Source organism: Ambystoma mexicanum, chromosome 11 (genome assembly GCF_040938575.1).
Source record: "Ambystoma mexicanum isolate Mex_15411 chromosome 11, UKY_AmexF1_1, whole genome shotgun sequence".
In the NCBI taxonomy this organism is placed as follows: Eukaryota; Metazoa; Chordata; class Amphibia; order Caudata; family Ambystomatidae; genus Ambystoma; species Ambystoma mexicanum.
In genome coordinates, this window is record NC_090934.1 from 406,788,271 (window position 1) to 406,801,788 (window position 13,518).

The window sequence follows — 13,518 nt, forward strand, 5'->3', positions numbered from 1 at the left end:
TTCCTAGCAGCCTTATTGGTCTCCGGTCTCCAAGGATCATATACTAAAGTGTTTCAGTGCAGGACACTTCCATAGAAGTCCCTCCCCTTTGATCACACAAGTAGGATGATAAATTAAGTGGTATGAAGACAAAAGTTTAGAGATCTCTAAAGAGACAGCATAACTTCCAAAACTGAAATTCTGTTGTATCCCTGGTTTAGAAAATGTTTCCTGACACTAAAAGTACAAGAATTATTAATATATTCTGAATGGACCTTTTTCCACCCAGTTCAGCAGGATTACCTTTCATTGCACTCCTTTTTGGAAAACCTCACGTGTCTGTTGGTGATATAATCACTCTAGTAGGGACTTTGAAGACTCACTAGTCAAATTGTCGGTAAACCAGTTCACGAAGACAAAACCATGGGTAACATCATGACAGAGCTAGGTTAGAACTGGTCACCCAACAATTGGCTAGTGTTTTCTGCTTTTGTATTGCCACTGTTGCCCATCACCGGGTTTTTCATTTCTACAGTGTATAGTAAGGAATCTTTTTTTGTTTTAGGTGATGCAGATGAAATTGCATGTGGTGGCCTTAGTGGCTCAAAATGGAAACTTCTCCAAAACATCTGCTCTTTTGGTCATGGATGGACTTGTGGACAAGATCGGAGATGTGAAGTGTGGGGGTAATGCGAAGGAGGCCCTGACATCAATTGCCGAGGCATGCATGCTTCCATGGACAGCTGAGCAGGTCAGTGCTGCAAGGAAGAGGTTTAGACCTTGATTGCAATAAACTGATTAATTTCCCGTTTGGAAGCAATGTCTCCCACAATCTATGTAAATGATTTTGTTGCAGGTATCGACCTTGGTTAAACCTGCCGTAAAAGATGTGCTGAAGTATTGGCATATGTAAAATCTGAGGGCACCAACCATTAAACAATATCAAACCCTGCATTTCTCTTGCCCATAGGTGATGTCTTTGGCCTTTGCTCAAAAGAACCCCAAGAACCAGTCTGAAACATTGAATTGGCTTGCTAATGCCATCAAAGAGTTTGGCTTCACCGGGTGAGTCTTTTCCCATTTGTGGACTTTGATAAATGTCTCTTATGGTTAGTTGTTCTAGTAAGGCATGCATTGTTACAAAATGTCTTCCCAATCTGTAACAACGTTGTAATCTTGAAGGTGCACTTTACAAATTAATAAATGCATCGTTTTACCCTATGATTTAGCAAGGTTTATTTTCAACTTGCGCTTTGCTTACACCTGTACGTCCTGGAGTTCCTTTCTTTGAAGGAAGGTGTTGCTATGCAGTGACTACCTGATTTTCCTTTTTATTTGGAAATCCTGTGATTTTGAAGTTATAAGAATTCCTTCATTGCTGTTCTTTCGTGGAACCATGTTCCCTGTTCTAGGTAGGATGTGATGCATTGCTTTGTGTGCAGAAATCTGCATTATTTTCAGGTGTTGGTGTGTTTGTGGTGTGAGAGCTGCCCATGTGGGATATGCTGGTTTGTGGGATGAAACTTTTCCTGTGTTTGAGTCAACATGTGGCCAAATGGGGTCCTGAGATTCAGTGGTTCCAATGCATGTGCTGTGGGATGCATCCTTTTGACATTGTGGTTAGTGATATGGCTCCTTTTTTAGTAGGATGAGGAAAACCCCTTGCATGGTTCCAAACTGATTGCACCTGTTGCTCTAGTTCTGCCGTTGGTGTATTTTTTGTAGATTGTTTTCTTGAGACTTGTAATAAAAAAAAATGCATCTTGGAATTCTTTCAGATTGAACGTTAAGGCATTCATCAACAATGTGAAGACTGCCCTCGCTGCCACGAATCCCGTAAGTCTATCTGTCCACTTGTTTAGAAATTAGCTCCCACATTTGTTTGTCTTGTTAAAATTCTTTCTGCTCTTACAGGCAGTGAGAACATCAGCCATTGCCCTACTTGGAGTAATGTTCTTGTATGTGGGACAACCTCTCCGTATGTTCTTTGAAGACGAGAAGCCTGCTTTGCTAGCACAGATTGATGCAGAGATTGAGAAGGTAGGTAACATGGGTTCAAACCTTGCTACTAATCAGTATGATCACCTTTGCAAAGTCCTGATCTTCAAATGTCCACCCTGTAAAATTTTGAATCCTGACCACATGGCGCCTTGTCATCAGGGCATCCTCACACCTTCACTGATGTGGCTATTCCAAGGTTTAAGTGGTGCTGCCTTCCCCATGACCAACTGTACTTTTTCCAAAACCACGGGCTGAAGAACTTCGGAACACAATCGTAGCCAAGAGTCCAGTAGTCATTCTAGTTAAATTGCTCTTGATTTCAGTTTCGTTTGCGCTTTTGGTAAAAATAAAATCAAAATTTGACTAAAGTCTTGAGTTTGAGGGTTGCAGCAAGTGCCGTTGGAATAATTTTGTTAGCAACTCCCATGACAGTTGCATGTAGTTACTGGCGATGCATCTCAATAGTACAAACTGTGAAACTTGCCTTGGTTTAACATCTAAGTCCAGATTGAGGGAGAAGAGTCTGGCAACGGAGGGTTGCAGTCGCTCTACAGTACCAAAGTGGATTCAGTTGGCGCACTCTTGAGCGAGATACTCTGGCAGGAATCCCTCAGCCATTTGCAAGTAGACGTCACCGGAAGAGGTTTTATTCTACGAGTCATCTGTCTGCCTACCATACCTTTTGCTCTAGCTTTTTATCTTTTGTAGATTAGGACTGTTGAACGTTTCCTATTGTCAAGCTGGGAATGCGTGTTACATATAGTGTGTAATGTAAAACAAACTGAGTCCACTGTGGTGATAAGCAAGTAATTTTGTTTTGTTTGCTCTGCAGCCAATAGGCACTCTTTCCCTTAACCTCACCCCTGAATGCCATCTTCTGATTACTTCTTACCACGCGTTCAGTCAGTTCATCATAATTATAACTTTTGACAATTTCTCAAACCTAATTTAGCCTCCTTTTGAATTTAGAGAACTGCTTTCTCACATTAAGGTGTTTGGGAACACTGGCACTCTGGGAAAGCTCTGCAGAGAGAATTATGAACACTTCCCCTGAGGGTTGAGCCCTCTGAGGTGACCCACTTAAACACCATGGGTGAAGTGAAAACAAAAAACAGTATTTACATGAATTGCTCAATTTTAAGATTGTTGGGAAGTTTTTCTAAAGTCCATCTATTTAGCACTTTATAAGACGTGCTCTATTTGGCAATACAGAACTCCATTGTCTAGTATAGGCCTGTACTACTAAATAAGAGCATTCAGGCTCATTTTAGAGATGGCTGTAGGAAGGTACAAGGAACTTGTAGCATAAATGTGGTCCAAAGAAGCACTATATAATTTTTTTCTTAGGCTTGTGGAATTTACTTAGATTGCATGCTGTGCATAGGCTGACATCTAGTGGAAGCTGCAGAGCATTAGTTTTCGGAACTCGAAAAAGGACGTCGACAAGGCGTGCCAGTAATACTATCCCTAGTGACGTCCACTGTACCCATGATCCCTCACGCATCTAGGTCCCTCAGATTGTTTTTTTCCGCCATTCTAGATGGACGCATATAGCGGAGTGCCTTTCCGCGCAAAGCCATTGACTATTTACAATTAGCGATAGTATTTCTTTCTAACCTTTCACCGACCTGCGAAACACCACGCCGGTGAAGACAGAGAAACTGCCCGTCGAAGACTACCACGACGGACCATACGGCCTTTGAAGGCCGCCCTAGGCCTCGGCCCAGACAGTAGGGCGAGAGGGGATTGGGGGGGGGGGAGGCCATTTTAGGATGCAAATACTCCTCTTCCTACACTTTGTTCGCCCAGTTTCCATAACCTAGAATTATGGAAAATACACCTTTTTAAATTCTGCCCCAAGTGTAATCGCAAATTCCTGTGGTTAGACAAACAATTAGTTTGTAACTTGTCTCCCAACACACCAGAAACGTCTTGTCGCACCGTCTTGTCGAGTGTGCTGTCCCTTCAAGCCAAAGACATTAAACACTTCCCATGCAAACATAATATTAACCCTACAAAACCACCACCCACACCACGCCGCGCACACTCTACTTACCTTGCGCCAGTTCCCTTTCACTTTTGTGAACGGGAACCGGTGCTGTCTTTTTTTTTTTTCGGCCAGCTGCAGGGGTTTTCCCCCTGGAATCCCCCCGCTCACTATACTATGTAGTATAGTGTGCAGGGTATTGCAGGGGACACCCCTGCAGCCCCCATTTTTTCAATTTTTTTTCATTTTCTTTCCTTCTGTCTTTTTTGGGTGTGCTGCGTAGGTGTCCCCCGCAACACCCCGCTCAACAGTATGGTGAACGGGGTGTTGCGGGGGACACGGCCACAGCACCCACAGTGTTTAAAAACATTTTTTTTTAAATGCACGCCACCAAAGGTACAAACTTTTGGTGTTCGAATCTTTGGTGGTATACATTTTCGACCTTTTTGTATTGGTCGAACCGTTATCAGTAATTTCTACCGATTCTGCGCAAGTCACTCTAATAAAGATGCCGGTTGAACCTAAAGTGCTCTTCAGTAAGGCCGTAGAAGACGCCCTTAAAACAGCAAAGGACGAGTGTGACACTCTTAAATCTTTAGGTCAACTCACTAAACAAGCCTTCCGGACATGGGGATAACAGAAATGTGTGTTGTTTACGAAGCCAAAACTTAACGAGGATCCAGCTACAATCAAGGTCAGGGTTCCTCCTGGGGAAAAACTCTAGGCCAATTCTCCCAGGGCTATCCCAGAGGACAACACAGAGGTCGTGGTCGGGCCAGAGGCCCTGCTCGAGGTGGCCCACCACCTCAGAGCAACTGACATTCCACTTCAGGTGTCCTCCCATGCTTCTCCAGTAGGACGCATTTCCAGCTTCACCCACGCATGGGAGAGAATCACCTTAGACAGATGGGTGCTGTCCACAGTAGCAGGCGGATACTGTATAGAACTACTCCGTCTTCACGACCACCCCACACGACAGACGATGCACTCAGAAGAACACCAGCATATCCTTCTCGAAAGATGGCTACACTTCTATTAAAGGACGCCATCAAAGTAGTCCCTGCCAACCAGTTAAACCCGAGTATTTATTCAAGTTACTTCCTTGTGCCAAAGAAAGATCCAACAATGCGCCCAGTCGTCCCTTACCTGTACGTCTTGCTCATTACAGGGGAATCACCCCTAATTTGCAGACAAAACATTCAGAGAACAATCAACCTCCTCTTTCAATTGGGCTTCTCCATCAACGAGTAAGTCAAGCCAAGTGCCAAGCACTTCAAAACAGTTTGTAGGAGCTTTCTTAAACACAGAGGAGGGGTTGGTCTTTCCATCAGAGGAAAGAGTAAAAAATGTGCTACTGCAAATACCACATTATCAGGTTGGTCGCTAGATAAGTGTGCGTAAAGCTATGCGTTTGATAGGCATGATGGCATCTTGCATTTACCTGGTTCCTCACGCGCGCCTGCACATGTGACCCATGCAGGAGTGGTTGGCGAAACAGTGGTCTCAGGCAAGTGGTCAGTGGGACGATCTAGTGGTCTTTTAGCCAACACTTGTACAAAATCTTTGCTGGTGGACAAGAGAAAATCTAACAAAAGGAACCTTTCTACAATCCAGAGGTACAGGCGGTTGTCATGAGACTCCTCACTGGCAGGGTGGGGGCTCACTACCTTCACCACACAGTTCAGGGTCTCTGGTCTCGCACTTTAGCTCTGAACCACATCAATCTGCTGAACTTCTGGCAATATTCGAAGCCCTTCAGGCATTTGAACCCCATTTAACAAACCTATCTGTGCAGATCCTAACGGACAGCACTACAGTGATGTTTAATATCCACAAACGGGGGGGGGGGAGGGGTACACGTTCTCCAAATCTGTCCAGACTTGCAAAGCAAATTAGGAAATGGATACTCAAACGGAAGATGTTCCTGTTGTCACAACATGTTCCAGGGGAACTCCACTCTAGCAGACTTGTAAGCAGAGATCCCCACCAGAGTAACACTAGTGGCATCTACACAAAGGAGTTGTTCAACACCTCTTCTCTCTATGGGGTTTCCCCAACTATAGACTTATTCGCCACAAACGAAAACAGTCAGTGCCCAGACTTCACGTCCAGGTTCCCCCAGCCAGGCTCCAAGGGGAACGCCCTATGGATGAACTGGTCAGGGAAATTTGCTTATGCCCCCCCCCCCTCCACCTCCCCAACGACTCTCATGAGGAAAGTGGTGAACAAGATACACAAGGAACCGATGCCGCTTATCCTAGTTGCTCCTATGTGGGCAGGACCACCATGATATCCACATCTGCGCAAACTGGCGATGTGCGATCCCATCAAACTCCCGTGCCAGTACAGTCTACTCACCCAGCACGATGGACTAACTGTCATGATCTCTGCTTCCAAAAGGTCAGGGTTTTCCCAACTCCCTTGGAAGCAGATCCATAACCCGGGTTCCGAGTGCCAACCAGTCCCAATTGGGACCTTTTGGACCCAGTCCTGGCGCCAGTGGCACCAGGCTCATAAATATGCCCAGTCCCAGCGCTGGAAGCGCCGGGCTCATAATGCTTGGGTGGACTTACCTGCAGCAGACCATGCTGCTTACTTGCCTGCCAGTTGAGCCTCTGATCCTCTTCTGTTTGGAACTACTTTTCCTGTTGGGTGGGGCTGGAGCCACTCCCTAGATTCAGAACACTGGAACTCTTCTGGAAGGCAGGAACTCTTTTCTTACCAGGAACTCTTTTCTTACCTAGGCGTGGCTGTGGAAGGAGACACCTAAGCACTACAGGAGGCTATTTAAACCACACCCGGTGGATGAATCTTGCTTTGCGTTATTCTGCAACCTCTGCAGCAGAACGCTCATCGTGTCTTCTGCATCCGGTCCTGGGCCTAAGGAAAAAGGCTTACCATCCTGAATCCAGTCTTCAGCAACACCTATAAAGACAAGAAAGAACAGGTTAGCATTTCGGCATCTGAAAGGCAAAGGAAGGCAAAGGCTTACCTACTCTTCGTGCGCTCCGGAGGTCTTCACACTGCATTCCGGCATCTGAAAGACAAAAGCTTACCATCTCTTCGCACGCTCCGGAGGCCTTCGGCGCTGCATCCCGCATCTGAAAGACAAAACAAGGTGCGTTTAAAGACATTGGGGAACTTTAATACTCACGTGCCATTACTCCTTTCCACATCTAATCCAGTGGGTATTTCAGCACCCTGCAGCCGCTCCGAACTCGTACCTGCAAAATAAAAAGACAGAGCGCATCGTGAAGCAGGCAACAAGCGCTTACTTACGTGCTTCCAGGCGCTTCTATTCATCACACGGGCTCCATCTTCAACTCACTTCAGCCCGTCATCCGCCATCGCCGGAACCCTGCAAAACAAGAGACATCATTACTAAAGACTTTAAAGACATTTGAATGACTCGAAACTTACCGTTCGTGCAGTAAACGACGGACAGCAGTCCTCTGAAGTCAAGAGGCCTGCGCTACCTATCCAGTGAAGAAACTGGTTACAGCACCCTGCCCCGAGGCAGATGGAGAGCTCGGCATTCACTTACCTAAGGTGAGAGCGTTAACCTTTGGGGGTCTACAGGAGAGAAGAGGAAAGAGATAGGGACACCCCAATAACCCCAGTTCATTAACCCCATATTTTCTATCTGCAGACATCTTACTCTACACGTCAGGCATACAGTGCACAGAGGTCCAGCCCAAAGAGCCAACCGGTGCTACACATCACCTTTGAAGATACGGTAGTCGCCCAGTCAAGACCGGCGCCTCTGCGAGAATCAGGTGAGCGTTACACTAACAGTGCAGACGCACTCAGTGAATTTGGCAGCATGGCTCCTGAGGTCCTAGAGTTCGGACATCTCAACCTGCTAAAGAAATGCATGGACATCTTGAACGAATAAAGAAAACCAAACACTAGGCACTGTTTGACAAATGGAGAAGATTCATAATTTGGTGTCAGGCTAAACAGATCAACCCCATAGAATGTACTCCATCCCACATTGTAACTTATATGCTCCATTTGCTAGATGTAGGATTAGTATTTAACTCCCTAAAGGTACACCTGGCTGCTTTGTCAGCCTACATAACCTCTCATAACAAGGTCTTGTGGTGGAGAGTACCGGTCATTAAAGCATTTATGGAAGGAGTAAAGAGACGCCACCCTACAATTTCTAACCCGCCGCCAGGTTGGGACCTCAATGTACGACTCGCTAAGCTCATGGGACCCCCTTTCGAGCCGATGCACGAGTCTAGTCTCAAACACCCGACTTAAAAAACTGCTTTCTTAGTGGGTATCACTTCCATAAGGAGGTTAGTGAAATCCAAGTATTGTCAGTGCAGTGTCTTTTCTTTGTTGTACACAAAGATAAGCTGGTTTTACGTACTCACCCTAGGTTCTCGCCTAAATTCATATCCAGATTTCATGTAAACCAGTCAATTGAGCTACCAGCTTTCTTCCAGGAACCCAACTGCTCAGCTGAGGTAAAACTCCACATGTGAGGAGAGCGGTCCTCTACTACGTAGACAAGAACAGACAGCTAAGAAAAATCAATTGTCTCCATAGAGCCAGACAGAGAAGGTGACAGCATCTCTAAGAATGCCATCTCTAGGTGGATAGTCAGATGTATACCACCAGTTGACAAAAGAAAGACTCAAGGGAAAATTTTAAATAGCCCCAAGATTCATCCCCACAAAAAGGCTTGCGAAAGCTTCTAAACAAGAGAATCTTGTATCTCTTTTGTCAACCCTTTAAGAATGAAACCCACCACTTTAAAAACAATTACGACACTTTAAACACATATCAAACAATGTAACAATCAATTGTAATACTTTATTATATCAAACATTTATACACAATTCATATGGTTAAAAACTAAGCGTGGAGCACTAATCAGCTAAAAAATACATTTTTTATACGTATTTGTTTTTTTAAAAAAGTACAATTGAGTCTATGCAACAAGGCTCTACCTTACAAAAAACTGTTCAAAGAACTATACCATGTACCAATACGCCCTTACTAGCTATCTAAAAACTACAACCAACCCCGTATAGTGATAAACACTTCTATTAAGTACAAAAGACAGTCCCTATCTTGTAGGATACTATCTTACAACATTCAATATCCTTAGGTGAATCCTCATGTGTACAACCATGCAATTCTAATCAACTCAATAATTCATTGACATAAGTTGACAAATGTACAACACCCTAAAACACCCGACATGTTTTGTTCTTTGTAAACAATAGAAGATATAAAAGAACTTCAGGGGAATAGAAAGCAATTTATCAAACAGGTCTTCACACTCTTAAAACAACACATATATATACTCTTCTCTTGTGGTGTTCTTCATAACCATAGGGGGGGGGGGCAACATAGAATAACAGCAGTTAGTGAAGCTGTTCTCGATTTTAAAAAAAACAATGGGAGTAAAAAGTCTCCTACTGATGGCTCACCATATTGGCATTTATGATTAGTGCCTTTGACAGATGAGTAGACTCTTCTTCAATGTAGACTTGTGATCTGTAGATATAAAAACAATTGATGTCAACCATGCTGGTCTAATTCCAATCCAAAAACATGAAAATCAACGTAATCAATTTCACCATCTCGCTACCATTGAGATTATTGCCAGTTGATTTATTACCAATTATAGCACTTGAAAATGACACTGGGACCGGTTACCATCCGTAAGCGGTGTAACCTCTGTACACCATGCTGACTGTGTTATTGTCAACCAAAAATAGTCCTACAATCCACCTTGTTGACTACGGTGTTACCTCTGCTGCTTGTGGGCAGCTAACTCGCTAGTCTTTGATGCGCGTTAACCTATGCTCTGTCGTGATGACCATCTTGCTTCTGGTGTACCGCCGTGGTAAGTCTGTGATCGCGAGCTTAAAATGCCCTGGCGGTGGTTACTGTGGCGCCCGTTGTTGATACGCTCGCAGCCTTTACCTTATGGACACAGAGCCGAATACCGGCAGTCTTACTACTTCGCCAGAATGCTCAACTGCATACAAACTTTTATAGAGTTGAAGTACTAGAGCCAACATGAATGCAACAGACATTAGGAAAAACATACAACTAAGGCAATGGCACCACGAAGCTTAGACCAGGTACATCCTACGTAGTTACTCGACCAGAATCTTGAGTATCGCGTCACTTCCGCCTTTCTGAATCACATTGTCGGTCACCTGATCATACGCCGTAACATAGCAACTGTATTTATAACAGCAGTTACTCCTGCACGGCTGTTACCACTTAACGGTGTGAACTGCGTAAGGTACGATGTTAGAATTTTACCTAGCCTTCAAACCGTGTACATGTATTGTGGAGTGGCAGCATATCGATACGTTCCATCGATAAGAAACACCTTTATCTCAGTAAACGGTCACGCTGTCTATGTAATCAAAAATAAAAATAAGAGATCTTAAACCTGCTCATTGGAAAAGCTTGCATGTGAAACCGCCTATCTAATATGACGCGACCTTTGCGAGTGAATAATCCTATGTCACTCGACTCGAGACCCTGAGGCTTATTCAAACGTGTCTCCAATATGATCACTGATACAAAATGCGGCAAAACTTATTTAAACGCATTCGTCAGATGTATACAACTGTGCTATTCCCTATCAGATAAAACACTGCCTTTTACGCCCAGGGCTCACTCCACAAGAGGTACTGGAGCCACTCTGGCTTTTTGCAAATGTCCCCTTAGACAGTATTTGCAAGGTAGCTACATGGAGTTTTGTACATACTTTCACTCAGTACTACTGCATTGACACCCATTCCAAGACAGATACACAAGTGGGACAAGCGGTTCGAAGACATTTATTTGCTCATGAACCTTCACATCCCACCGCCTACTTCCACTGCTCACTAATTTAGGCACAGCATGTGATCTAAGCAGATTCCACAAGCCTCAGAAGTGATACATTACTCACCGTTATCATATTTCTGATGCTTGCATTTGCTTAGATTCACATGTGACCCACCCTTCCTCACCTCAGAGGGAAGGCGCATGGATGCCTATGAGCTTGTCTTGATACGTATCTGCTTGGATACAACTATACCCGCGCTACACCTCGTGCTACCTCAGGTCAGAAAAATATCAATCTGAGCGACCTAGACGCGTGAGGGATCATGGGTACAGTGGACGTCACACTAGGGATAGTATTACTGGCACGCCCTGTCGATGTCCCTTTTTGGGTTTCGAAAACAACTGTAATACTCTGCAGCTTCCACTAGATGTCGGCCTTTGCACAGCATGTGAATTTAAGCAGATACAAGCATCAGAAATACGATAATCTGCTTAGATTCACATGCTGTGCAAAGGCTGACATCTAGTGGAAGCTGCAGGGTATTAGTTTTTGAAACACGAAAAGGCACATCGACAGGGTGTGCCAGTAAAACTATCCCTATGATCCCTCACGCGTTGAGGTCCATTAGATTGTTTTTCCGTCATACTAGACGGACGCGTATAGCAGTTACTTTCGACGATAAGCCATTGACTTTGTAAAATTACGATAGTTTTTCTTTTTATCCTTTCTTTGACTGCTGTAACACCACACCGAGGAAAGAGAAAGAATACTGCTGTCGGAGACCATCGCAACGGACCGTACGGCTTTGGAAGCCCGCCCGGGCCTCAGCCCAGACAGTAGGGAGATAGGGGGGAGGCCATTGTTAGACCATTTTAGAATGCATATTCTCCCCTTCCTACACTTTGTTTGCCCAGCTGCCAACTCCTCAACCCAGAACTATGGAACACACTCAATTTAAGTTTTGCAACCGTAAATTCCCCTGGTTGGACAGACCACGTTGAAACGTCTTGTTGAGCGTACAGGCTCTTCAAGTCTGACGTTGAAGGAAAGTTCCACTAAGTGCTGGGCCAACTACGCCAGGCAACTCGCGGCCGTGGATTTAGAAGGAGCCTTCAGTGATGGCAGCGACGCCGCTCTTTCGGACGGCGCGGGCACCGGAGTAGCTGCAGCTACCCAAGGACAGGCCCCCAACCCCGTAGGACAGGCCAGTGGCCATGATGGGGGGACTACAACCAGCAGCGGGAGCGCTTCAAATGCACAAACCACAAAACACATGCCCCAGTTGCAATTCGACAGATGAGTCGAACACTCTACAACGTTTGACACCCCGTGAACGGTCCACCGAGTCCCGGTCCTCTGGGCAATCTTGTTCAAGATGGCCACACGACAAGGCTAAGATGTCGAAAGACGGCAAGGGTGTTGCACGAAAAACGCACACCTTCCGAAGGTCATTTGTCCGCAGACGAAACCTCGGCCCGACACTCTAAGTTCAACGTTCTTCATCTAGTAAAACATTTGGCCCCAAAAAGTCTGTTACACACTCCTCTGGGCCCCAGGGTGGGGAAAAACACCATAAGAAATCCTCTAAGATTCCTCATAGGAACAAGAGCCCTACTAGGGACAGGTCTTCACAAAAGGATATTTTATCCAAGCCCATAGAGAAAACTAAAGACTCTAGGCCAAAGCTTATACTTCCTACTAATGAGGACATGAGTATTCCCGACGCTGTAATCCCAAGTTCACAGTAATGATCTTTGCAAGATATCAATAGTCATGCGAAGAATGACCTTCATAGCAAATTTGTTTGAAAAGAATCCAGATTACCTTCAAAGCTTTCAAACCACCCCTCCCACCTCAGCCCCTTCTGGCTCTCAACCTTCTGTCTCTCAACTCCCTCCCAAGAAGGCTCGTTCTGATGTCCCCACACAGGGCAGAATAATAAATCTATATGACCCTGAAATTGATCCAGAAGAGCAGGATGATCTTTGATTTGTGGAAACATCTGACCTTAAATTTATTGAGGGGACACAGACAAACTTTATTATGGGGACGATGTGGACCCAGACCAGGCGGCGAAATTGTTTTCCATAAATTCTCCAATTAATCAGGACCCTCCAGTGGTAGATTCCCCAGTAGACCATCAACCCCTCCTCAACGAAGTCTAAACCAAAGTGGCAGAACATTTCTGCATTGACACACACGAGGTACAGGACAGAGACTTCGCTGAACAGTTGTTGGGAGACAAGAAGACAGTAGGGCAGTTTATCCCACTGCGGAAATCTGTGCAACACAGAATCCAACCTTCTTTGGAGGCACCAAATCTCTCAGGCCTTTAACCCGTATGTTGAAAAACTGTAAAGGCCTGCACCCTCAGACCCCCTATACATAAGAGGCCAGTAAAAGCCAAACACTTTGGTGGTTACCACCACACTAAAGTGAGTAGGCACACCACTTGCTTCCTCCGAGGCCCCTCTGAATAATTAGAGCAAGAAAATATATGCAATGGGCAGGAAATTAGCCTCTTCTGCAGCCTACCAGACAAGAATTGCGAATAATGCTACACTTCTGGTAAATTACAACTGCCATAAGTGGGAGGAGGCTTCCGCACTACTCTCATGCGCACCTGAGCCACTTAAAATCTCAATTGGCTCCGGTAGCAGCGGACTGAAGAGCTGTCTACTTGTCTTCTCGTCAAATTTTGACGCAGCTGACAATGTAGGGAGTTATCGCAGAGGGCACT

At 45.1% G+C, this 13,518-nt stretch overlaps 1 protein-coding gene across 3 annotated transcripts in view; it reads left to right on the forward strand.

Annotated features, from left to right (window-relative positions):
• Positions 1–13,518, forward strand: part of CKAP5 (cytoskeleton associated protein 5) — a 1,593,334-nt gene that overhangs the window by 614,180 nt on the left and 965,636 nt on the right. For all 3 annotated transcript variants that reach the window (XM_069623197.1, XM_069623199.1, XM_069623198.1), the window contains exons 17-20: positions 545–730; positions 950–1,044; positions 1,758–1,815; positions 1,894–2,019. In XM_069623197.1, the coding sequence (XP_069479298.1) occupies positions 545–730; positions 950–1,044; positions 1,758–1,815; positions 1,894–2,019 (465 nt within the window). The remainder of the gene's footprint in view (positions 1–544; positions 731–949; positions 1,045–1,757; positions 1,816–1,893; positions 2,020–13,518) is intronic.